We start from the raw sequence: 23,030 nt of genomic DNA on the forward strand, positions 1-23,030 counted from the left end.
TTACAATTGAAAATTCTTTTTTTAAAATACTGTGGGAGGGGGGATCTAAAATACCCTCTCCCCCCTGCAATTCTTTTTTATTTTTTTTTGAATGCTAAAATATAATGCTACGTCAAATACTTCACCCCTATCCCTCTTATTTAAGGCCTATTGGGGTGAAAACGCTAGTAAAATATTAATGTACAAAACTAAAAAAGACCAACAAAGTATTAATGTAGCATTTCAATTATTTGTATTATTATTTAACTAACTTATTCAAATCCATTTCAGAAATTTAACAATGGTGATAAGTACAGAGCCACGGAGCAATTACCTGAAACTATCCAGCAGTCATAACCATCATGGTATGGACGGACATGCTGACCTTAGGGCCGCCAGGCTGCTGGCTGCCAAGGATGGCGGTGGTCTTTACAGGTAGGCGTTTTTCACGAATAAATAATGGAGACAACGGACTAATAATTAGACTTTCTGGTACAGCACTATGCAGCATATTTGAACTGCAATTTTGCTAACTGCAACTATATAATATGACCTTTTTTATCAGTACCCTTGTATAGGCAAAGCTGCTGTCCATGACACTTGAAAGTCGGGTCCAACAACCAAGGCAAACTAATGGGAGCTAATCTCTTCTTTTTTGTTCAAACACCCGGAGTATTAGGTTAATTAACACCCAAACAACGAATTTAGTTTGGAACTCCTAACTTTGCATGGTAATGAACTGCGCCTATTTTTGACCAATGCATTACCGAGTATTAATCTCACGAACCATGTTTAATGTCTTAAAGCATAACGCTAATTAAATACTTCCTTTATCTTTCTACTAAATTATATCTATCTATCTCTTGATCCAACTATTTAGAAGACTTGATTCTCCTGAGCGCTGTGACTCTGCCCGTCTAGTTGGAGACTCACACATCTACCACCAGATAGAGTCAGTCAAAGAACAGCGTCGCAACTCTACATCAAGGTATGATTATATAAAAGTAACAGGATCTGTGTCGCTCTGTCTGTCCTGAAGGATCTCGCAAATTACATGGTTTTCCTTCACAGGGTAGCTTTTCATAGGTCATAACTATAATAACTAATTTGACAGAAGGTTCTAACACCCTCCCAAGAGAAACTGCCACTAGAAACCCAGCCCCCCCCCCTCCCCCCCCCCTAAAAAAACATAAATAAACATATTTACCTAATTTGACTAATAGAAACACAGTTTAGAAACAATCATTTTTGGTATTTTTGGTACATTAAAGAAGGTTATTTTTTTCGTTTTAACAAAAACTATCAGCTATGAATAAGTAGATTAAAATATTAATAATGTTTTTCAATATTTTTCCTAATTAAAAATTTTTTCTGAACTGTTTGATACATATTTTTGTGCTGGAAAAAAACATAATTAAAGTTTTATATGAAATTTGAGGGCTATTATTTCATATACTTTATATACTTCAGAAAATATGATAAATATTTGAAAGTGGTACTAAAATATTTATATTCAATTACTTACTAGCTAGAGGTTTAAAGAAAACAACGATTGCGTTAACTTTTTTAGCTAATTTGATCTTGGCTTTTTCTCTCTCAAATATTTGTAATATAAAAGTACCAGGATGTCTGTAGCTAGAGATCTTACTGGACAATTCCTCCACAAATCTCCCCTATAAAAAGTAAATCCCCCCTCCCCCAAAAAGGTATTTTTAAAAAGTATTAAAAGTATTTACCAGCGATGACATTGTAATTTTGAATAATAATAAGCTGAACATAAGACAGATTCTGGTTGTTGAGTAGTTGTGCTACAAAAACAAGGATGACAACATCCATAAAAGCGAAGCACTGAAACGGTAGGACAAACGGACACGAACACTTGCATAGTGTCTGAACTGAATAATCAGAATATAAAAGTAAAGAGTCGAAGCAAAATTGTAAGTAAATTTGCTGAAAAACTTCTTGATACAGGATATTGTTTATGTACATACTTACATTTCTAGGACTTGATTATAGAAATGATTCGCCTATAACATTGTTCTTTGCTGTCCCAGGAATCAATATACTAAAAATCAGATCAAACGGATAAATAAATCACATAAAAATTTGTTTTTAAAAAAGTAGAAAAATCAACATGTTTAAAATGGACGTAAGCAATTATTATAGAGTTGCTACGCTTTCTAAATCGTACCTAACTACTACAGGAATCACCATGCAAAGTTTGAAATGGATAGAACAATTCAAACATGCCTAAATTAACGAATAAAAGCTATCTATTTCGGACGGACGGACGTACGGACGGACCGACCCTAATTATATGTAGAAAACCTTCGATTTTAAAAATATCAAACATCTTACAAAAATTTTATTTATAAAACAACCAATTTTGTTATATTTAAAAATCTCAATTTGAAGAAAATATTTGAAGAAAATTTTAAAAATAAGATAAAACTGTTTTCGTAACCAAGATTTTATTTCAATTTCATTTCTTTTCATTTCTTTTCAAGTGTTTTCAACCTTTGTTTAAGAGCAAATATCAAGAAACAACATTACTAAAATGTATCTTAAATTCAGAATCCTAGTCTTAGATTTAGGTGTGTATATATCAAATTAAATACATATATGTAATTTTTTTTAAGTTATGTGAGTTTTTTAAGGTTCCTTAAATATTTCAAACCAAGGACTCAATATATGATTAAAATATAAGATAAGTGCGGCCCGTCCTAACAAAACTGGTAATAATTTAATGATTTTATCTTATTATTAGTTCAAAAGAGTCTGTAATACGATGCCATGTATTCTATTTCACTATGGGTGAGAACTGGTTCTAATCCAATGGATATTAACCGGTTTCAAAGCCATAGTGGAAAAATATATATAGTAATTCAATATATAGTTTACTTTTATTTACTTAATCCTTTTCCTTCATGGCTTCAAAACCGAACACTACCCGCTGTATTAGAACCGGTTCTCAGCCTTACTGAGAAATATATATCATTGTATTAAAGACAATTTTCCACAAAAGAAAATGAAATAAATATAAAAAATTTAAACAAATTTTGTTAGCCCAGGAAAGCTGTCTATAATACGATGCGATAATTAAATTATAACGTTGTTATGCTACTTATTGATATTGATGTCCTTGTTAAGGTTAACAAGCTCTAGCTCTCCTGCATATCAACGGAGCCAGCACAAATCTAGAACCCCGAGTGTTAAAATGAAGAGTGACTCAAAATCTCACAGATCAAAGGAAATAATTGCTTTAGATTTTTTTGATTTTTTCACCATTTCCATCAGTGGCGTCTCTCTATTTGACTATGTAGTCCAGAGAATACTAAAACTCGTTTCCTCCATGATTTTATTTTCCTGGCCTAGGCATGTTACTCAGTCCATGTCCATCCTAGCCCATTTAAGTCATTTTTTGTGCTTTGCCTCCATGTTATTTTTGGTCGCCCCCCGGTCTCCGTTTTCTTTCTGGGAGGTTTCCTGTTAGGTACTTTATTGGAATACTGTTTCCATATATAGTGACATTAACCCTTAACGGTTTTTTCTATCTTATTTTCTGTGTGTGAAAGATAAAGAGCCCAAACTGCGTGACTTTTTAAGTATGGTTATGACACACAACTGAGAGTTGGATTTTTTTAATATCTCCATCCTGGCGGGCACAGGATGCCAGCAAACCTGGCAGGGTCATCCAGGTAAAGAGCAAAAATATTTTGTTGACCTAAACAAAGCATTTTATCTTGCCAAAATACTAAAATAACCTCTAGTAGTACATCCTCATATGAAATACAGATGTTCAAGTCAATTTCAGGTTCCAGGTATAATCCTGCAGGTCCTGATCCTCCAGGTCTCCAGAAACCTTTAAAAGGCTCCTGTGGCCGCAATTTTTGACTTTTCTGATATGTCTACCTAATTTAAATTTCATAAAGATCCGCCTCCGTTTCCCGCCGACCGCTGACTGCGGCGGCTGACAGCTGCCAAGTACATCTGCGGCCGCTGAAATTTATATTGTGATATTTCTAATATAAAATTTACATTAAGATAGACATTTTCGGCAAAACAATTGTTCTTCTAGCTTCAAAAATAAGAAAATTACAGCCGTTTGAAATTTTTTAGTAAAAAGGACCTAAAAACAAAGGTTGTTAAATAAAAGGGGGAAGGAAGCAAAAATTGACTTTAACTTACTTAAGATCGGAAATTCATTATTAAACAGGGGACTTGCACAAAAAAATTTAGCCTTCTTGCTTTGATATTAACTGAGATAATAGGGAGGGGGGGGGGGCGTAGAACGATCCAAACCCCCCCCCCCCCCCCCGACCGATTAAGGTGCGGCAAGGAACTTCTAGTTTCATAAGAAGTTGAACAACTGTTTTAGTCTAAGCATTTTCATGGCCATTGAGTTGAAGGCAAAATATAAAGAAAGCAATATTTAAAACAGATTGACAGCAGTACAATGGAAAAATGTTCTAAAAATTCTACAACATCCAGAAGTAGTAGCTCAAAAGAAACAAAAAGGAGACCATCCAATATAAATGCTTCTCCAAGGAAAGTTAAACATTAAAGATAGATGATGGAATAAATGTCGTTTAAGGGAGGGGGTAAAATGAGGGATTTCAAAGATTTTGGAGTGGGGTATTCTAATATAATTCTAAAATTTGTTTGGGTGGGGAGGGTAAACACCATAACCCTGGACTCATCAAGCTTAAGTAAGCTTTTATAGGTGGGTCCTTAGCTTATTTTTATATTTATTTTGTTCAGGGTTGGTTAACCTTATAAGATAAATTTTAAACTCTCCAACCCAAAGACACTATAGTTATCCCCAGAGGTAGGGGGTGCAGTCTATCTTAACATTTAAAAATAAACCTCATTAAAAATGAATATAAATAAATTCAAAAGTTCTTTAAAAAAAGGTGAAATCCTATTATCAATCATAAAATATTTCCGGGAATATATTTAATTTTTCTTTTCGTGGTTTTATAAATAAAATTTTCATAAATTAAAATATATAAAATATTAGAATTATAAAAGAACAAGGATTTTAGAATTGATTTTAAAATCTTTTTTTAGTGAATTTAATTTTGTGAATTATGTTTAACTTATTTTTAATCTATAGATATACAGATGAAAACAATATTGTTTATGAAAATACAGAAACTCAAGAACATATTTTTAATAATTCAGGTAATTTTTTTTTTATTAGCCAAGCTACTCTATAAATCACTTTTTCTGTACGTCATTCGCTCCGTACCGCTATAGAGGAAATGTGATTGTTTCCTTAGCTTGTTCCAAGTAAGGCGGCTAAATTTCCCTATACAAATGAGCATTCATTATGTAATTTACTTTGGCCCTCGGTCTCTCAGTCATGCGACAAATTATAAATACTAAAGTATTTAAAAATACATGAGAGAACTTAGTTATTCTTTCTCTTCAATAAATTTATTCTTGTTTTTTTTTTCAAATACTTCTAAATCTCATTGTTAGTATTCCAATCCATGATTTTTGTGTGCTTGGTTACTTAATTATGGATGTTGTCATCCTTGTTATTTTAATAGAATACAAGCTAAGAATAATCGAAATAATATAAAGCCAATCATTTCATATTTACAGTCATAGTCAGAAAAACTAATCTATATAGAACAAAAATACAAAATCAAATTATGCAATTTAAAATTATTGCATTATAAAAATCACGCCAATTTGAATATTTTAAAAAACGCCCTTAATTGTTGAAAATTATGATTTTTTTTTTAATTTTGTAATTTTCCTCAAACATGGTTACATGGTTATCAGGCATTTAAAAAAATATTCGTATCATGGAAAGAAAACGAAGTAGCGGATTTTATTTTCACAGTAGCTTTTCTTCTGTTGTATGCCCCTGTGGGGGTTTCTTACCCTGCGGGGCAATTATTGACATTTACAAAACCTAATCTAAATTAACCTAGCAAAAGCTACTATGAAAATACGACGAAACTCGCTACTTCGTTTTCTTTCCATACTGATTAGCATATAACATGTTTTGAAGAAATAACAAATTCAAGCGATTTATGATTTTAAATCCTTTAATAGAAGGTAGTAGAAAAGTAAAATTACAAATGGACGTATATACAGCATTGCTATGGAGTAGCTGCGCTTCTAAAAACACGGAAAAGTAGTTTCATAAGGCACTTATCATCAAATTAAATAAAAAATCAACTAGCAGAGAATTAAAGGGTACTCTTACATTTAATTTTAATTGCAATGAATATCTAACAACAAATGACATAACAAAATCAGAATTAGAATGACTTCCTAAAGAATAAATTTATAAATTTTTTTAAATTTAATAGTTATTTCTCGCATCGTATTATAAACGGCTTTCCGCGGATATAGAAAGTACAAATATGAGATTAAAACTAGTTTTTTTAGCCCCGAGGTGCCGGAGGCACCGGCTAAAAAACTGGTTTTAATCTTATGATTGTACATTTCTATATTCGTAGAAAGCTGGTTATAATACGATGCTAGACATAGTTTTTTCGTATGGATGAGAACCGGTTCCTATCTACCGGATTCGAATGAATACGAGAATAGTTATTTCTCGTATCGTATTATAAACGGCTTTCCGCGGATATAGAATGTACAATTATAAGATTAAAACTAGTTTTTTTTAGCCCCGTGGTGCCGAAGGCACCGGCTAAAAAAACTAGTTTTAATCTTATGATTGTACATTTCTATATTCGTAGAAAACTGGATATAATACGATGCTAGACATAGGTTTTTCGTATTCATGAGAACCGGTTCCTATCCACCGGATTCAAATGAATACGAGAAAATAATATTAAATATTTCATTTTGCCTTGTAACAATTGTTGAATAACTATTAAAAATAAAATAACTCAATTCTTTCAAAACATTTTACTGTAGCCTTTAATTAAAATGACAACAGATGTGGATTCTTACAAAAATTTGCTCCACTAATCGCTTAGTGGGGCAAAAATCCTCCAAAATCACAAAAAAAATCTACAAAAATTAAATAAAATCTTATGTTTATAACCCTTCTATGATTTTGTTTAATTTTTGTAGATTTTTTATGTGATTTTGGTGGATTTTTCACGAAAACAATTTTGCCCCACTAAGCGATTAGTGGGGCAATTTTTTTAAAGAATCCACCTCAATTTTGACTCATAAACTCAACCAAAAGAATTTCTCTTTAAGTGAGTTATGATTTGCAAAGGAAGGAAGGAAGAGAGAGAGAGAAAGGAAGTTCTGTATACATTTTTATTTGCCCACATGGCATTTAGCTCAGTGTACAATAATACAGATTATAGATATAGAGTAGTGGATTAAATCCTAATGGCGGGGACATTAGCCCATGATCCCAGCTTTTGATAGAGTTAGAGGTCTAGAAAATTTTATTCGGTTGCCTATTATCATAAAGAATTTCTGATTGAAATAGAGTCAGAGTATTTTTTTGCTTTTTTCACTTCTATATTTGGCAATTTTTGTTTTTAGATCCTTTTTTGAATAAAAACTTTACTTAGTTACTTGACTAGAATCAGGCCATTAATTTATCCTCTAGTGTTTTAGTATATCTAATAGTCAACACTAACTTTCTGACTCTCATAAGTGTATGGAACCGTGATTTCAAATGGGCACAAACTTCTTGTACATTTTTTTAATATTAGCTCTAGTGGCCTCGAGATATTGAATGGGGGAGTAGAGTGTGACCCACCAGCCTAAAAAAAAGAATAAATATTCCTGAGAAGTTAAAACTAGCCTTAAGAAAAAGAAACTTGCCGACGCTTAAGAATCTTAACTGTACATGAGAACCCAATCGGTCCAGCGGTATGAAAGTCTTTTGGTTCAGAAAGAACGACAGACATCTTACCTCTTTTATATATAATACTACAATAAAAGTAACTCTTATTACAAAGGCAATAATTGTTTTTAAAATGGACAAAACTAAATATCCAATTATGGACCATCTTTTGAACAACAGCTTTGAATGTGGCAGAAAAACATTCAATTATCTCTGCAAATCATCCCTTTGGAAGTGCAAAAATTTTGCAACAATTCTTTTGGCAGAATAAATGAAAATATAATTTGTATAAAGTTTCCATATTTTCGTATTACAATATGTGTTTTTTTCCAGTCTTTTAAACAGTTGCGTTATGAAAGCTGTGCTTTTCAGAGAAACCTTGTCCTAGGTTATTTGATTTTTTTAAAAATGGATAAAAAGGTTCTCATAATTAAAAAATATCCTTAAAATATCATTACAAATTTGTAATAAATAACTTTATTAACTTTTAAAGTTAAAGAATTTTGTCTCAAAAAGCAAATTCTTTAAATTGTTAAATTCGGTTTAAACTGTGTTGTTGTAAATTTGTAGCACCCACAGGGAATTTTGGCACATACAAAAATAGCTTAATTTGATTTAAGCACTTATTTATATTTTTAACCTTCATTTTTAAACTATAATAACATTTTTGTAGCAAAGATCTTGCTTTGCTGCAGTCACAATTGTTTGGAACGCAGCTTTTATTTAATCTAATTTTTATTTTTGTAAGTTTCTTGGTTAATGGTTAGTTATCAGAAATTATATTTATATAGGACGAAGAATGACTCTCTATCTTTCTGTCTGAACTAATAGTTATTTATTTCATCGTATTATAAACCGCTTTCCGCGGATATAGAATGTACAATTACAAGATTAAACCGTTTTTTTTTAGCCCCGAGTTGCCGAAGGCACGGGTTAAAAAAACTGGTTTTAATCTTATTATTGTACATTTTTATATTCGTAGAAAGCTGGATATAATACGATGCTAGACATAGTTTTTTTCGTATGGATGAGAACCGGTTCCTATCCACCGGATTCGAATAAATACGAGAATATATTTTACAGTGCTTTACCTCAAATTGCCTATAAAACACAAATCCATCCCCTGTATTTTTAAAATAAAGGAAAGGGGGATATAATTTACTATGAATAACCATTGAATGAGACTTTAACCCACCGAGGCCTTTACATGCGGGGCTACCCAGTTGTTAAATTAATCTAACCTAACCTGACCCAAAGTAATAAACAATCAAACGAAAAAATTATTACCCCCCCCCCCATTTTCCATTGATTTCAAACGAAGTATCGAAGGTCTCTGAGCTCGACTAGTCTCTTTAAGGGAAACCACCGACCTCTCTAGACTGACATGTTTCTTCGCATCAAAGAAGTATTTTAATGGTTTCTTTTGAGGAAGGGGCCAACAAAATAGGAATTCTTCATATCATTTTCCTATAATACGATGCGATGAATGACTATTAATCAGTAAAAATTTGGCTACCCTATAATGTAAATGAACCACCTTGTAATTTGTTGAATTCCCACGTTTTTCTGTTTAGATTGTTGTCCAGGGTATTTTTATGGATTACACTTTTATTTGTCATATAATTATTGAGAAAAAAATTAAGAGCTCAGCAACCGCCTGTAAGTCTCCGGGAAGTCAACCTTTTACAGTTTTAAAAATCAGCTGAAAGTCTTAAACTGAACTAAAAATGGAAATCCCTCTTTAAAAAAAAATTCAAAGCATACCAGCGGGTTAAATTTGAGGCTTAGTCGCGGCTGACGCCCGGCTGGCGAGCCCTGTAAAAATGTAATGAAATTGTATCTTTAGATCTGCTTTGTGAACCCTATCAAAATTGTGTTGGCATTCTAATTCAATGGTTTAATTGACTATATTGTATAAACATTAAACAGTAGTCATTAATACGTAATTATATAATAATTTCAGTCATTCAAGTTGATAAGTCTAAAGCAAACATAAAAGCCCATAAGTTAGCAAGAAATTTAATCTCATAATTCTATTCAATTCACTGCCATTACACTATCTTAAAACATTGATAACTTTTTTATTAATTCTTGATTGGTTGGTTTAAACCAGCAGAGTCCAAACTGTTCAACCAATAAAAATAATTTCCAAAAAAGTTAATTTTGTACATTATCATTGGGGATGTTCAAAAATTTATCGTCCATTGTCTTTTCCCTTAAAACACCAACGGAAGCAAATCTGATTCGAAGCCTAGTTTGAAACTAATCTCTATATGTGAAAGTACGAAAAGATTGTATCTTTGAAAATGTGCACCTTTAAAATTGATTTCATTTTCAAGACTAATTTGAGTCTATTAATTTACTTTTCTATTTGGCTTACAAAGTCCTTTTTTTCTCTTTTTTTTCTTTTTTTCACACTGTTTCTCTCTCTCACTCTCTCTCTCTCTCTCTCTCTCTCTCTCTCTTTCTCTTTCTCTCTCTCTCTCTCTCCCTCCCTCTCTCTCTCTTTCTCTTTCTTTTTCTCTCTCTCTTTCTCTTTCTCTCTCTCTCTCTCTCTTTCTTTCTCTCTCTCTCTCTTTCTCTCTCTCTCTCTCTCTCACACTTATTTTTGGGGAATTAAAGGATAAGGTAATAATAAACGGATAAGATAATAATAAATTCCCCTATACTAACATTATTGGTTGAAAAGTTTGGAGACTGCAATTAAAAAGAACCAACATTTGATGTGATTTGATGCATTTGTCGCATGTTTGTGAATGATTAGATTAACATATAAGATAAAGATCATCAAAAATATCAGGACAAACAAAGGTATTATATTTAAAACAAAACAAAAAACAGGAAAGTGAAAAATTAAGTGGTAAAAGAAGAGAAAAAGCCGCTTAGCTAGCAGTGATGTATATTGTCAACTTTAAAATCAATGTGTTTTTCTTTTCAGGTACCCCCAAGCATAGAAGTGTTTGTGACAGAAGGGAATCTGTCCGACAAAGCAGCGGAAGATATAACAACAATACTCAGGCATGTACAACTATAGATTTATAACAACAGATCATGTTTATTATGTTTTCAAATGTATATTGAACATTAAAAAAAAACTTCTGAAGGAAACATAGTCCAGGTTAAAAAAATGCAATTATCTTTTCTTTTCCTAAGCTACTTATTGAAGAATTGGAAATTTGTTGAATATGGTTAATATAACATAATATATGTAATTGTTGTATTATCTATATTTATGTATGGTGTGTACAGGGTGGTAGCTATAATTCCCGCGGTCAACTCAGATCTGTTTCTCCAGCAACTACCATTCTTAGCAGAGGATCAGCTGATTCAGGTAGTTACAACGTTAGATAGATAGATTGGTAGATGTAATTCCAGCGGTCAACTTAGGTCTGTCTCTCCATCCACTATCATTCTTAGCAGAATGTTTTAGCTGATTGAGGTAGCTACGTATATATAGATATGGGTAGATAGATATACAGACATACAAACAGATAGACTGACAGACAAACAGACAGACAAGCAGACTGGAAAATAGACATAAAAATAGACAGACAAACAGATAGACAGGCCCCATATGAAAAAATGAACAGTTTATAGGTAGATAGCCAAATAATTAAAGAGACTCTTTAAAGTAAATTTCTGCAGTTTTTGTCACCTTTCTTCTTTCTAAATTTTGGCAAGTAATGCCAAATGGCATTTTTCTTTCCGTTGGCGCATTTTTTACAGCATAGCAATTCAATAACTATTTTTACTGTATGAATTTAGTTTGTTTAATAAATTTTTTCTCTTGCTTTCAATCTCAATATCTCTCTTTCTCCCTCTTCTCCTCTCTCTTCCTCACTTCCTCAGGCGCATTCCTTATTAGATTTCTTCAGGGCTCGGCGGCCGCGTTTGAGCCCTAAATTTAAACCCGTTTGTGGGGAAAAAAATAAAATTCCGTCAAGACGGATTGTCTGTAAAGGGACAGGTTTAGACATCCACCAGCTGAATTTTAAAGTCATGACATTTACTGAGGCCTACATGCGGCTGGTGTGCGGCTACCGAGCCCTGGATTTTGTCCTTTTACCTACTTCTTTTTTTTCTGACTTATTTTTTTGAAAACCTAATCTTAATTTTAGGTAAAACATACGAAATTGTTAAATGTTAATTGTCCTTCTTATACCGACAAAAATGCAAATATTTTGCTAAAACTGTTGCTCTTTAGATGTTGTTTGTATCTTAAAATACTTATGATAAAGTAACAGGATGTGTGTTTGTGTGTCTGTACCGAAGGATCTCGCTAACCGCTGAACCGATCGGGTTCTCCTTAACAGGGTAGCTTTTCATAGGCCCCGGGAAGGTTTATAACTTTTTTGGGGGGGTAGGGACACCCCCAACCCCTCCAAAAAATGAAAAATACCCCCCCCCCCCAAAAAAAAAAATATTTTTTCTTTTTAAAACTAAAATCAAAATAGTGGGATTACCCCACCCCCTCAAAAAAAATCCCCCTCCTCTAGTGACCCTAGAGGCCTCTAGGGGCGAAGCCGCTAGTCTATAAATATAGTATAAAATTATTAATAATATTATGTTTGAAAGCTTTTGTTAAATGAAATGGCTATACCAATAATTTAATTGATTTTGCTACTCCTTTAATCAAAATTTTGTTACAATGCATTTTAATATTTAATCAGTTGCTTTTTTGTTCTGATGACAAATACATGGATAGGTTACTAGCAGGTCAAATTATTTGATTTTCAGTTGAAATCGCCAAATTTAGTTTTGAATGAGAATACGTTAATTACAGGAGCATGTTTTATTTCTTTTCTGTTTACTTATCCATCGACAATTGAAATCAGAAAGTACACGTGTGGCAAAAAAAGGGTTTGTGTGTCAAATTTGTTTTTATACTGAAAATTATAGTGTGAGAAAAAATAGATAGATAGTTATTTAGCGCATCGTATTATAGACAGCTTTCCGCGGATAAAACAAATGAATTTTTTTTAAAGAACCAGTTTTAATCCAGCGTATGTAAACTGGTTTCGAACCCATACTGGAAACAGAAGGAGAGAGCAACAAGCAAACAATGATTTAGTTTTTAAAAGAAAAGTAAATTGTAGTACTTTAACAATATATGAAAATGTTAGTTTAGAATGCATTGCATAAATATATTAAATAATCTATACATACATACATGTATAATGTATGGATATAATTAATATGATTATAGTCTATAGAGTATCTTCACTAATTAGAAGACGTTTGAGTTAGGAAGTAATAGAGAAGCTCTACATGGCCTACGGAGTGGTTTAAGACTATTTTTCTTCCTTACCTCCAGTCCACATAATAACAATAGCCATGTGTGCTAGGAGCGGAGTCACTAGTGTACATTAAAGTATTAATCAAATATCTAATCTTTAATTGTAACATATTGTACTGTTTTACTATTGCCCTTGAAAATTAAATATTTTACATAATATTTTGACGAATTTTGGTTTGATCCATTTAATCAACAAGTAAACTAATAATCTCCCCCCCCCCCCCTCCTCAACCGTAATTTAGCCCTAATTAGAGGATAATTTTATCCTTTTGTACCTGTCCTACATAAACAAAACATAACCAAACTTAATCTTAAATAAACCAAACAATCAATACATTTCATATACAAATTTAAGGTGGGGTTGTAGAACGGGTTGTTTTAGTTGCAATTAATGGGATAATGCAAATTTTTCGATTATGAATTGCCTAAACGTTTGTAGCAAATTTCCGCAAATTCATGTAATTCCGAATAACACAGGGGGATGGTACAAAGGAAGATAAATAAATCCTCAATAAATATATACATTAAACCTTTATAAAAACCTAGAAGCTATAGTGAGATAGTCATTAAAATAGAGTGTGGTCCTAATGCTTATTTTTCAACTTATTCTCGATATAAATATAAGGTAAATTGGCCTTTTTTGTTAATACTAGCGGCTTCGCCCCTAGGCTCTAGGGGCTTTGCTCCAAGAGGTAATACAGGTATAGTAGAATCCGATCGGTTCAGTGGTTACCGAGATCCTAATGGACAGACGGACGGACGGACGGACAGACAGACAGACCTCATTCTACTTTGTATTATAGATTACAGTACATGAGTTTCAAAGTATGAAAGGAAAATAATTCAAGAATTTTTATTCATTTGACACATTTCTTAGATGTGAGCCTTCCATATTACTAATTCATATCTTTATTTCATACCAAATGTACCTTTTTTATAGAACAAGGATGACAACATAAGCGAAACTCTGGAACGGTAGGACAAACGGTCATTAACACTTGTAGAGTGTCAGATTTAATAAGCAGAATATAAAACTAAATTCTAAGTGTATTTTTTGCAAAACTGCGAACCTCGTAAAATTGTCGAACTATGACGTCAGAAAAAAATAACAATTAACCAATGAGAAGCCAGTATTCACTGTAATTGACCAATGGTGAAATATATAGCGGTCTCTCATTGGTTAATTGTTATTTTTTTCTGACGTCATAGTCAGACACTTTTACTGGGTTCCAAAACTGCATAAATACAGGATATTGTTTAATGACATACTTACATCTTTTGAACTTGATTATAGAAATACTCTGCTTATAACATTATTCCTTAAATCAGATGAATGGAATATTTATACCACATAAAAAATTGTTGTTAAATAGGTTAAAAATCAACATATTTTTAATGGACGTATGGACTGTCTGGTAACGATAATAGAGTTAGTTAGCTTCTTATATCGTATCTGATTGTCAAGGATGTTCAAGCTTTTTTTTATTTGGGGGGGTGGGGTTATCTTTATATCATATAGCTCTTTTGATTTGGGAGGGGGGGGGGGGAATTCCTAAATTCATTTTGGTGGGGGGGATAATCATCTTTTAACCCCCCCCCCCTCATCCGTCGTTATGATTGTTATTAGAATCATCATGCAAAGTTTGAAATTGAATTATAACCTGTCCTAATTAACTAAAAGAGCTAACCGTTATGGACGGATTGACGGAGCAACCCTAATTGTAGAGAAGATTTGCTTTAAAAACTAACATCAATGGTTATTTATATATTACAACAGTCTATCCGTAAAAATGCTTTCCAAAGACCTTCAGATCTGGGTAATTTTTAAAAAATCAATCTTGTAAAATAAAAAATTACTTTTTACGTCTGTTAAAAAATGTAGTTCTACTTTCATATATGCTTTATATACATACTAGCAACATACTAGGGGCTGTATATTCCATGGAATACGGAGGGCAGAAAAATAGCCTAAAACCATCCTAGGACCAATAAAAAGCTTCACCTAAGAGGAGGACCACATCGATTCAGCGGTTATTAAAATCCTTCGCTACATATCTATAGTTACATTATGTAATAGGATATTTCAAGGTGGTTTAGGTTCTATCATAATCACGTCTATCAAATATTATGGGCGAAGCTGTTAGTATCTAATATAAAATAGTACAGAAAAAGCTGTTTATTACCATTATAAATATTTTTGCGACAAAATAGAATTTATTGCCTAAATTTTCTCTTTTTTTTGCAATAGAAAATTCAAGGGACAGTTCTGGATTTAGTTTTGTAAAAAAAAATTATTTGATAAAATGAAAAAAGCTTTACCAAATAAATCTCACTGAACGTTAATTTAAATTTTCAATAAATAATATTATATAATTTAACTTTTACAATCCTATTATACAAAGTAGTGAGGTTTTTTGTCTGAATCTTAAGAGTTCAATAACAGCTGAACTGATTAGGTTCTACTCTTTAGGCAAACTTAACATAGGTCCCGTTATGGTTTTAAGATATTTTATTTCTAACTATAAGACATTTGTAGTTTCAGGCTATTTTTCTACCTCCTTTGAATAAAAAATATAGAATGAAGTGTACTTTTAATCGGGGACAAGACGGTATTTATATTTTTTTCTAAAAGAAGTAAAAATTACATTTTATTGCAATTTTGCACAAAATATATGTAATTACAAACAAGGACGATTTTTGTATATCTCTAGCGCAGAAAAGTAATGTAATGTAATAGTGTTTAGTAAACATGTAATAGTGTTTAGTAAACATGTAATAGTGTTTAGTAAACATGTAATAGTGTTTTAGTAAACATGTAATAGTGTTTCAGTAAACATGTAATTGTGTTTTAGTAAACATGTAATGGTGTTTTAGGAAACATGTTATTGTTACATCTAGAATCCCTTTCTTCTTTTAGTACCTATTAGCTACCAAAGAATTAATTTTACACATAAATACAGAATAAGGATTGATGAATTGTTAAATGTATGATTTTTTTCCTCCAATGATCTTATCTTACTTTAGGGTAATTATGTTTCTCATACTTGTCCTGTACAAATCGATGCTGTTGTGTATGACAAAGAGGGGAAGTTATAGAGTAGCGGTGCTTTTAAAAATGTACCAACATGTAATACCTTGCGGGGACATTCAGACAAAGTGGGGTAGACAAAACTTTCATTGCTGTAGAAATTTAGATAGCTATTCTGAAATTTCTTTGATTCTTTATATTTAAAAAAAATGTATAATAGAGTGAAATAATAGAGGGGGAAGGTGTTAAATAACAGTTTATCCCCACCCCCTGGATCCTGTACCGACTTTCACTTGGGTCTTTGAATAACGCCTATAGCATCGTAAATACTAACAAAGCCTAGTCACTACAAAAAAAGTAGAAAGAATTTTGCTAGCAGACTAAAAAGGTCTCCAAGACTTGGCCAGGTAGTTGTCTGAATTATACATCTATTCTTATTACATTTATAATTGGTACAACCCCGCAGTAAGAGCTGAAATGCATGGTAATGAGGATTATACTATTATACATTATACCCCCCCCCCCATCATATTTTTTGGGAAGATGTATCAAAGGGAAATGCCTTTGCTAATGAACTGGTGTAGAGTAACATTTTAACCAATCACTGTGTTAGGCATCCAGACAAAGATTTTTGAATCAAAATGTTGGTTGTCTGCAATAGGACTTAAAACAAAGAATCCAATCTTTGACATTTTCAACCGTCCCTAGAAAAGGTTTTTTCATGTGTTACATTCTGCCTTTGGAAGTTAGTAATAGTAACAAAATCTTTAAAGCTCAGTTCATTCTTTAATAGTTTTTAACCATACTTATCTTATTAATGCTGTTACTTTGGCAGAGAAAATAATTTAGGAATAGTACACGTACTTAATTTTGCAAGATGTCTCTTAATAACTTTCTACAGTATAAATGTATAACACACTTTGTCGGTCAGTCTGTCAGTTCGTGTGAGGAAAAGTGTGGTTTAAAATCAATGTTAAATTACTTTTGTCAGCCAAAAAATGAAGATTTTTAATGAAGATTTATTCTTCATATCACAGTTTAGCTTTTCCGTAAATAATGCTTAAATTTAAATGATAAGTATGAAGGTCTTTATAGGGCCTATAAAATAATGACGTCATACAATACAAATGACCAATGATAAGTCATTACACAGAATAAATTGTCAAGTGCATGCCGGTACAAATTTTAGGCCAGTATGACGTCATTTTTTAAAGGCAATATAAAAAGCTTCGAGAAGACAATTTAGTCATATTTGAAACAATAGTACCTGAATTGCAGGCCATTTGGCAGATATTTTCATCAATTATACTCTTTCCCAAACTAATTAGTATCAATAAAATAAGAAAAATCAAGTAAATTAGTAATCTTGTTTGAGGCCCAAAATGTGACAGGTTCTAAACTAAAAGCAATCCTTTCCTCAGCTGTTTAAACTATTCTTGTTTAGGATTGGTGAGTGATTTTGATAGTCAAGGAAGTTTGCTGGAGGCCAGCCTCAGCCTCCTGGAGGATAGTTTAACTCCGGACAGCTTGAATCCTGGAGAGACATATCAGTACATACAGCAGTCATCTAGTAATCAGGTACAATTTTAATGAGATTTATGGTAAATAACTGTTAATATTGTTAAGTTAGGGCAACATTAGATCCTTTTACTTAAAAAAATCAAGGGAGTAATGTCTCCTTTTTCTGTTTCAACACCTTAGGCATTAGGTTAAGCAACACTCAAGCAATTTGATTGCACTGTCTAGAAGTCATTGCTGCTGGTTAATTATAAAGTAAAGGACCCATGAAAACTAACAATTTATGAACAAAAAGAAAATTTAATCAAAATTGAAAAAAGTTGCATTATTGTTTAAAAGGTTTTGACCATAAAAGTATTTCATTTACTTAGGTTGTTAAGAAACTGAAAAGTATATTTTTTTCTTTTGCGCCATTAGTGGCAGACCAGAAAGACCAGAATTTCCGGAATTCAAAGCTTATTTGGTAGATAGGTATACCTAAATTTTTTTGTGGAATTCCTACTAATTCTCAATTCAATTTCAGGTTGATTCTTTGGAAAACAATCTGTATGAAAATTGGGCTAGTTCAAAATCTGAAAATTCAGGTAATTATTGTATAATTAGTTTCTATATAATAGATTTATTACCAAAGTTTGTCAATTAGTCACAATAATCAATCAAACTTTAAAGGAATTTCTAGCAGATAAGGATTTGTTTATATTTAGTCTCATAGGATTTAATCATCATATATTTTTGCATGAAATAATCTTTATTATATTTAACCATTTCAGCCGACCTATTTAATAGATGAAATTAATAAACATTGATTGCAATCAATAATATAGTCAGATTGTTCCTACACTTAGTCTTATCGGTCCATTTAAGGGACTGATTTTCTAGGCTTTCTATATCTATTCTCTTTGTATATTAGTTCATTTAACTGTTAATGGAATAAAGTATAATTTAAAAGTTAATAATATTAAAAATTCTAGGTTCACAAGGGGGCTATAATTGCCCAACTCCCCCTCCACCCCCGGCATTCAGGGATCCAGTACCCTTTCCCTCCTTGGAACTTCCCACATTTAGGCATGGATTATTTTGTGAGGGACCAAAAATATATCCTTTAAAGTACAATAAACAGGATTTTAACTTTTTAAAAAAGTAACTGGATCTCTGTCTGTGTGTATTAAAGGATCTCGAAAACCGCCGAACCGATATTTTTCTCCTTTACAATGTAGCTCATAGGTCCTGGGAAGGTTTATAACTATTTTTGGTGGGGGATTTTATTTTTTATTTTTATTTTAAAAACTTAAATAAAGATTGATGGGGGGAGGGGGTCAAATTAACCCTTACCACTTCAAGTACCCCAAGAGGCCTCTATGGGTAATATAGTAATCCAATAGGAGCATTGTTTTAAATTAAAATTTTCTAGGCTATAACAATTGTTCACCGGCTTTAATGTAAGAATAGTATTCTTGAGATTAAATATCACTTCAAGCATTTTTACCAACCCCTACAGTAGAATAATCCTTGGGATCAGGGTGGGACGACAGTCAGACTCCATCCCAAGTGTGATCCAAAGTGATGAGAACGAGATGGAGGAGGGTGTCCTGCCCGCTGTAACCGCCAGTTACACAAGGGTCACCGAGGAGGATTATTCCTCTATCAATGTTATGACCCTGAAGAAGAGAAATGTAAGTAATTGTAGGTTTGTTTGAAAGGTGAAATCATGAAAAACAAATTAGTATCTTAATTTTCAATATTGTATTATATAATAACTGTATCTATTTTAAAATTTCCCTTAGGCATGTAGTGATTGATGTGGTAACTAAAATGACCATTTAGGTGACACTGTACGAGTTCCCCAAATTCTTTGCCGAGGAAAAGCGCAGAAAATCCGCCAAAAAATCTGAGGAGCGATATCAGCTGATTCACCGGCAACAGAGTGACCAACATATTTACAACAATGTTCTGTATGAGCAGGAGGAACAAAGTTTTGGCAACCTTGACAATGTGTACTTCAATGATGAGAGGTTTAGTGAGGATTTTAAAACAATGGGAAGGTCAATTAGGTAAGTTTTTTTTACCTTATCGTCTAACATGCCATGTTAGATCTTATTTCAATCCTCTTAAGTCTTATTCTTCCTATACCCTGGTAGTGTTTGCGATTTTTTTTTTAAAATTCTTCTGATTAAATACACAGAAACATGTGACAAATGCAAAGTAATACAATGGGTTGAAATTAAATATATTAGATCTAATCAATAAATTTATTTTTCTAAGTTGTTATAAAAATTAAGAACTTATAAAAAAAGTAATGAATTAAACACGGTATAAGAGACAAGTTATGTAAAAAAAAAGAAAGGTAGATAAAATAGTAAAATTTTTACTAAATAATGTGAAGATTTCAAATCGTTGGTGGAGAGTTTGGACACTATTACTTTGTACCATCTAATCTTCCCCCCAAAAATTTATGTGTAGTTTATAGGATGAAGGGGCATTATAAGTTTCAATAATTCCAAATTCTGTTTCATCTCTGTTTGGCTTTTCTCTTTCTCAAAATGTTCATCTCCTTTTCTAAGAGAAACTGTAAAAGCAATTTTAATTTTAGATTTTTAGGATTTTAAGTTTTTAAGTGTCAAAGCTCCTCTACAATTTGTTGGTTTGTAGCACTCACACATACACTCTATTTTGAACCTGGGAGATTTGCTAATAGCAAATAATTCCTTGGTATTATTTTCATATCAATGCTTTAGTACTATCATCATCTATGAAAGAAAGTGACAGGATGTCTATCTGACTGTATGTAGCCCAATATCCCACTAACCATTATTCGTCTTTGCAGTAAAACTTTTGATTGGTTCTGGGAAAGTCTATAAATACTGGTTCTTTCACCCTACCAAGAAAAAAAATAAATATGTATTAAATTGCTGATTGATATTTATTTGTTAATGGATAGTTTTTTTTGTTAACTGAAGGATTTTTTACTTTGGGACACAAATGCTTTTGTTTTTAATTAAAGATTTGGTCAAGAAATTAAAATTTAATTAAGTTTTGTAATTTTATAATCAGGAAATATAATCTTTAATTATTTTGAAAAACTAAATCTTATTGAAATTTAGAGTTTACTTTTTGAAGAAAAATATTTTTTAAAAGCGAAGCTTTTCTATAATTAGGGTCGGTCCGTCCGTGCGTACGTCCGTCCGTCCGTCCGTCCGTCACGGATAGCTTTTTTCTTTAAATTAGACATGTTAGAATTGTCCTATCGATTTCAAATTTTGCATGGTGATTCCTTTAGTAGTTAGGTACGATATAGAAAGCGTAGCAACTCTATAATCATTACCAAAATGTCCGTACGTCCATTTTAAACATGTTGATTTTTTTACTTTTTTAAATAGCTTTTTTCGTTAATTTAGGCATGTTAGAATTGTCCTATTGATTTCAAATTTTGCATGGTGATTCCTGTAATAGTTAAGTACGAGTTAGAAAGCGTAGCAACTCTATAATCATTACCAGAATGTCCGTACGTCCATTTTAAACATGTTGATTTTTCTATATTTTTAACAACAAATTTGTATGTGTCCTAATTATCCGATTGGTCTGATTTTTGGTATACTGATTCCTGGGACAACAAAGTACAATATTATAAGCGAAGCAACTCTATAATCAAGTCCTAAAAATGTAAGTATGTCCATAATCATTATCCTGTATCAAGCAGTTTTTCAACAACTTTACTTACAATTTTGCTTTGACTCTTATACATTCGCATTCTGATTATTCAGTTCTGATATTTTACAAGTGTTAATGTCCGATTGTCCTACCGTTTCAGAGCTTCGCTTTTATGGATGTTGTCATCCTTGGTTTTGGGAAAAAATACATAGATGTATTTATCACATTTGGGGGTGAAAATAAATTTATCTTTTATTTTCTTATCCTGTAAGATCCTTGCCTTAATATTTTTATGTATTTACCAGGAGTAGTCGAGGAACTGTGAGAGGAATGAAAAATCTGGTCAAATCTGGAATTGCCAACTTTCTACTGGATCAAAGTATTAAGGTAAGATCACAAAATAGGATTGCCTCCATTTTTACAAATTTACTTAGATCTTGTGTGGACTAATCCACTTATATTCTGTTTATTCAGTTCTGACACTCTACAAGTGTTAATGTTCGTATATCCTACCATTCCAGATCTTTTGATTTTATGGATGTTGCCATAACTGTTGTCGAGATAACTCTGATAATCCCTGTCTGCAACCCAATTACTATGGGACGAGTAGCTCATTTATCTAAATATATTTTATAGGATAAAAGAGATAAAGAGAATGGAAGACTGGTTGTTTTTGTATCTAGCTGCGGTATTATTAGGTAAAAATATTTTATATACAATATTATTCAGCTTACATAATAATAGGGAGTTTTCATAAAATATACAATATTTTATATTTCTACTAGCGGCTATGACACTAGAATCAAGTAAGGGCACTTAAGGTGAAAGGGGAAAAGATGACCTCACCCTTCATTTTCATTTTGAATATGGAAAAGAAAAATTTTAAAAAATTTGACGTGGGGTAATTTTTTTTAACAGGAGGGTGGAGATATCCCCCCTCAAAATAATTTAAAACTTTCTCTGGACCTATAGGAAGCACACTGTATTGGCGAACCGTATCGGTCCAGTGGTTAGCGAGATCTTTCGCTAAAGACAAAAAAAATATTTCTATCTAATAAAGTATTATTAATTAAGTAGTGCACGAATATTGAGACCCCATTCTGACAAACAATTCTAAGTGAAAATATTTCACCAATCCATCATTTTTCCCCTTCTTACTACCACTCTTTAAGTTACATTACAAAACAAGTTTAAATCCCCTAAAATATCCAAACTTTTGGCAATTTCAAATAGAATTAACTTGCTGGGACAAAAACTTATTCCTTTTATTCAAGTTTTACTTTTTCTTTAAATAAAGATCATTTAAAGAAAAAAAACTGGAAGAGGATAATAGGATACGTTTGATAAAGTCTTCCAGAAAATCGTCCAATTTATATTTTAGAATAATTAGATACCTGATATTCTATCTATCTTAATCTATGTTCTTTACCCTAGTAATCTCTATCTCAGCAATTTACCTTTTTTTGTGCTTATATAAGCATTTTTGTCAGATTTAAGTAGGACGTGCTCACATCGGGAAAGTCCGCACTTTACAACAAAAGTGGCTTACTTAAATCGGACATGTCGGACTAACGAGCCATTTTCGTAGGTTAATTGCTTACTTGAAGAACTATTATTGCCCTATAAACCCCTAAAAATCCCCAAAAATAAGGGTGGCTGATAAGAATCAGCCAAATCGGACGCTTTTGACGTAAATGTCTTACAGATTAAGATTTTAATCCGGATTATTTTTCCTCAAAATTTAATCCCTTCTCAGCAATTTA

The 23,030-nt window shown here is 32.1% G+C and overlaps 1 protein-coding gene across 1 annotated transcript in view; it reads left to right on the top strand.

Annotated features, from left to right (window-relative positions):
* Window positions 1–259: 259 nt before the first annotated feature.
* Window positions 260–23,030, top strand: part of LOC145319911 (uncharacterized) — a 64,247-nt gene continuing 41,476 nt past the window's right edge. The window contains exons 1-14 of the mRNA XM_080162313.1: window positions 260–414; window positions 860–967; window positions 3,130–3,227; window positions 4,419–4,525; window positions 5,094–5,163; window positions 10,716–10,795; window positions 11,027–11,108; window positions 17,546–17,679; window positions 18,143–18,203; window positions 18,591–18,684; window positions 19,139–19,292; window positions 19,444–19,670; window positions 21,573–21,654; window positions 21,904–21,965. Of these exons, the coding sequence (XP_080018439.1) occupies window positions 281–414; window positions 860–967; window positions 3,130–3,227; window positions 4,419–4,525; window positions 5,094–5,163; window positions 10,716–10,795; window positions 11,027–11,108; window positions 17,546–17,679; window positions 18,143–18,203; window positions 18,591–18,684; window positions 19,139–19,292; window positions 19,444–19,670; window positions 21,573–21,654; window positions 21,904–21,965 (1,493 nt within the window). The 5' untranslated portion in view covers window positions 260–280. The remainder of the gene's footprint in view (window positions 415–859; window positions 968–3,129; window positions 3,228–4,418; window positions 4,526–5,093; window positions 5,164–10,715; window positions 10,796–11,026; window positions 11,109–17,545; window positions 17,680–18,142; window positions 18,204–18,590; window positions 18,685–19,138; window positions 19,293–19,443; window positions 19,671–21,572; window positions 21,655–21,903; window positions 21,966–23,030) is intronic.

The sequence above is a fragment of the Acartia tonsa genome, chromosome 5 (genome assembly GCF_053477335.1).
Source record: "Acartia tonsa isolate MP-2025a chromosome 5, ASM5347733v1, whole genome shotgun sequence".
In the NCBI taxonomy this organism is placed as follows: Eukaryota; Metazoa; Arthropoda; class Copepoda; order Calanoida; family Acartiidae; genus Acartia; species Acartia tonsa.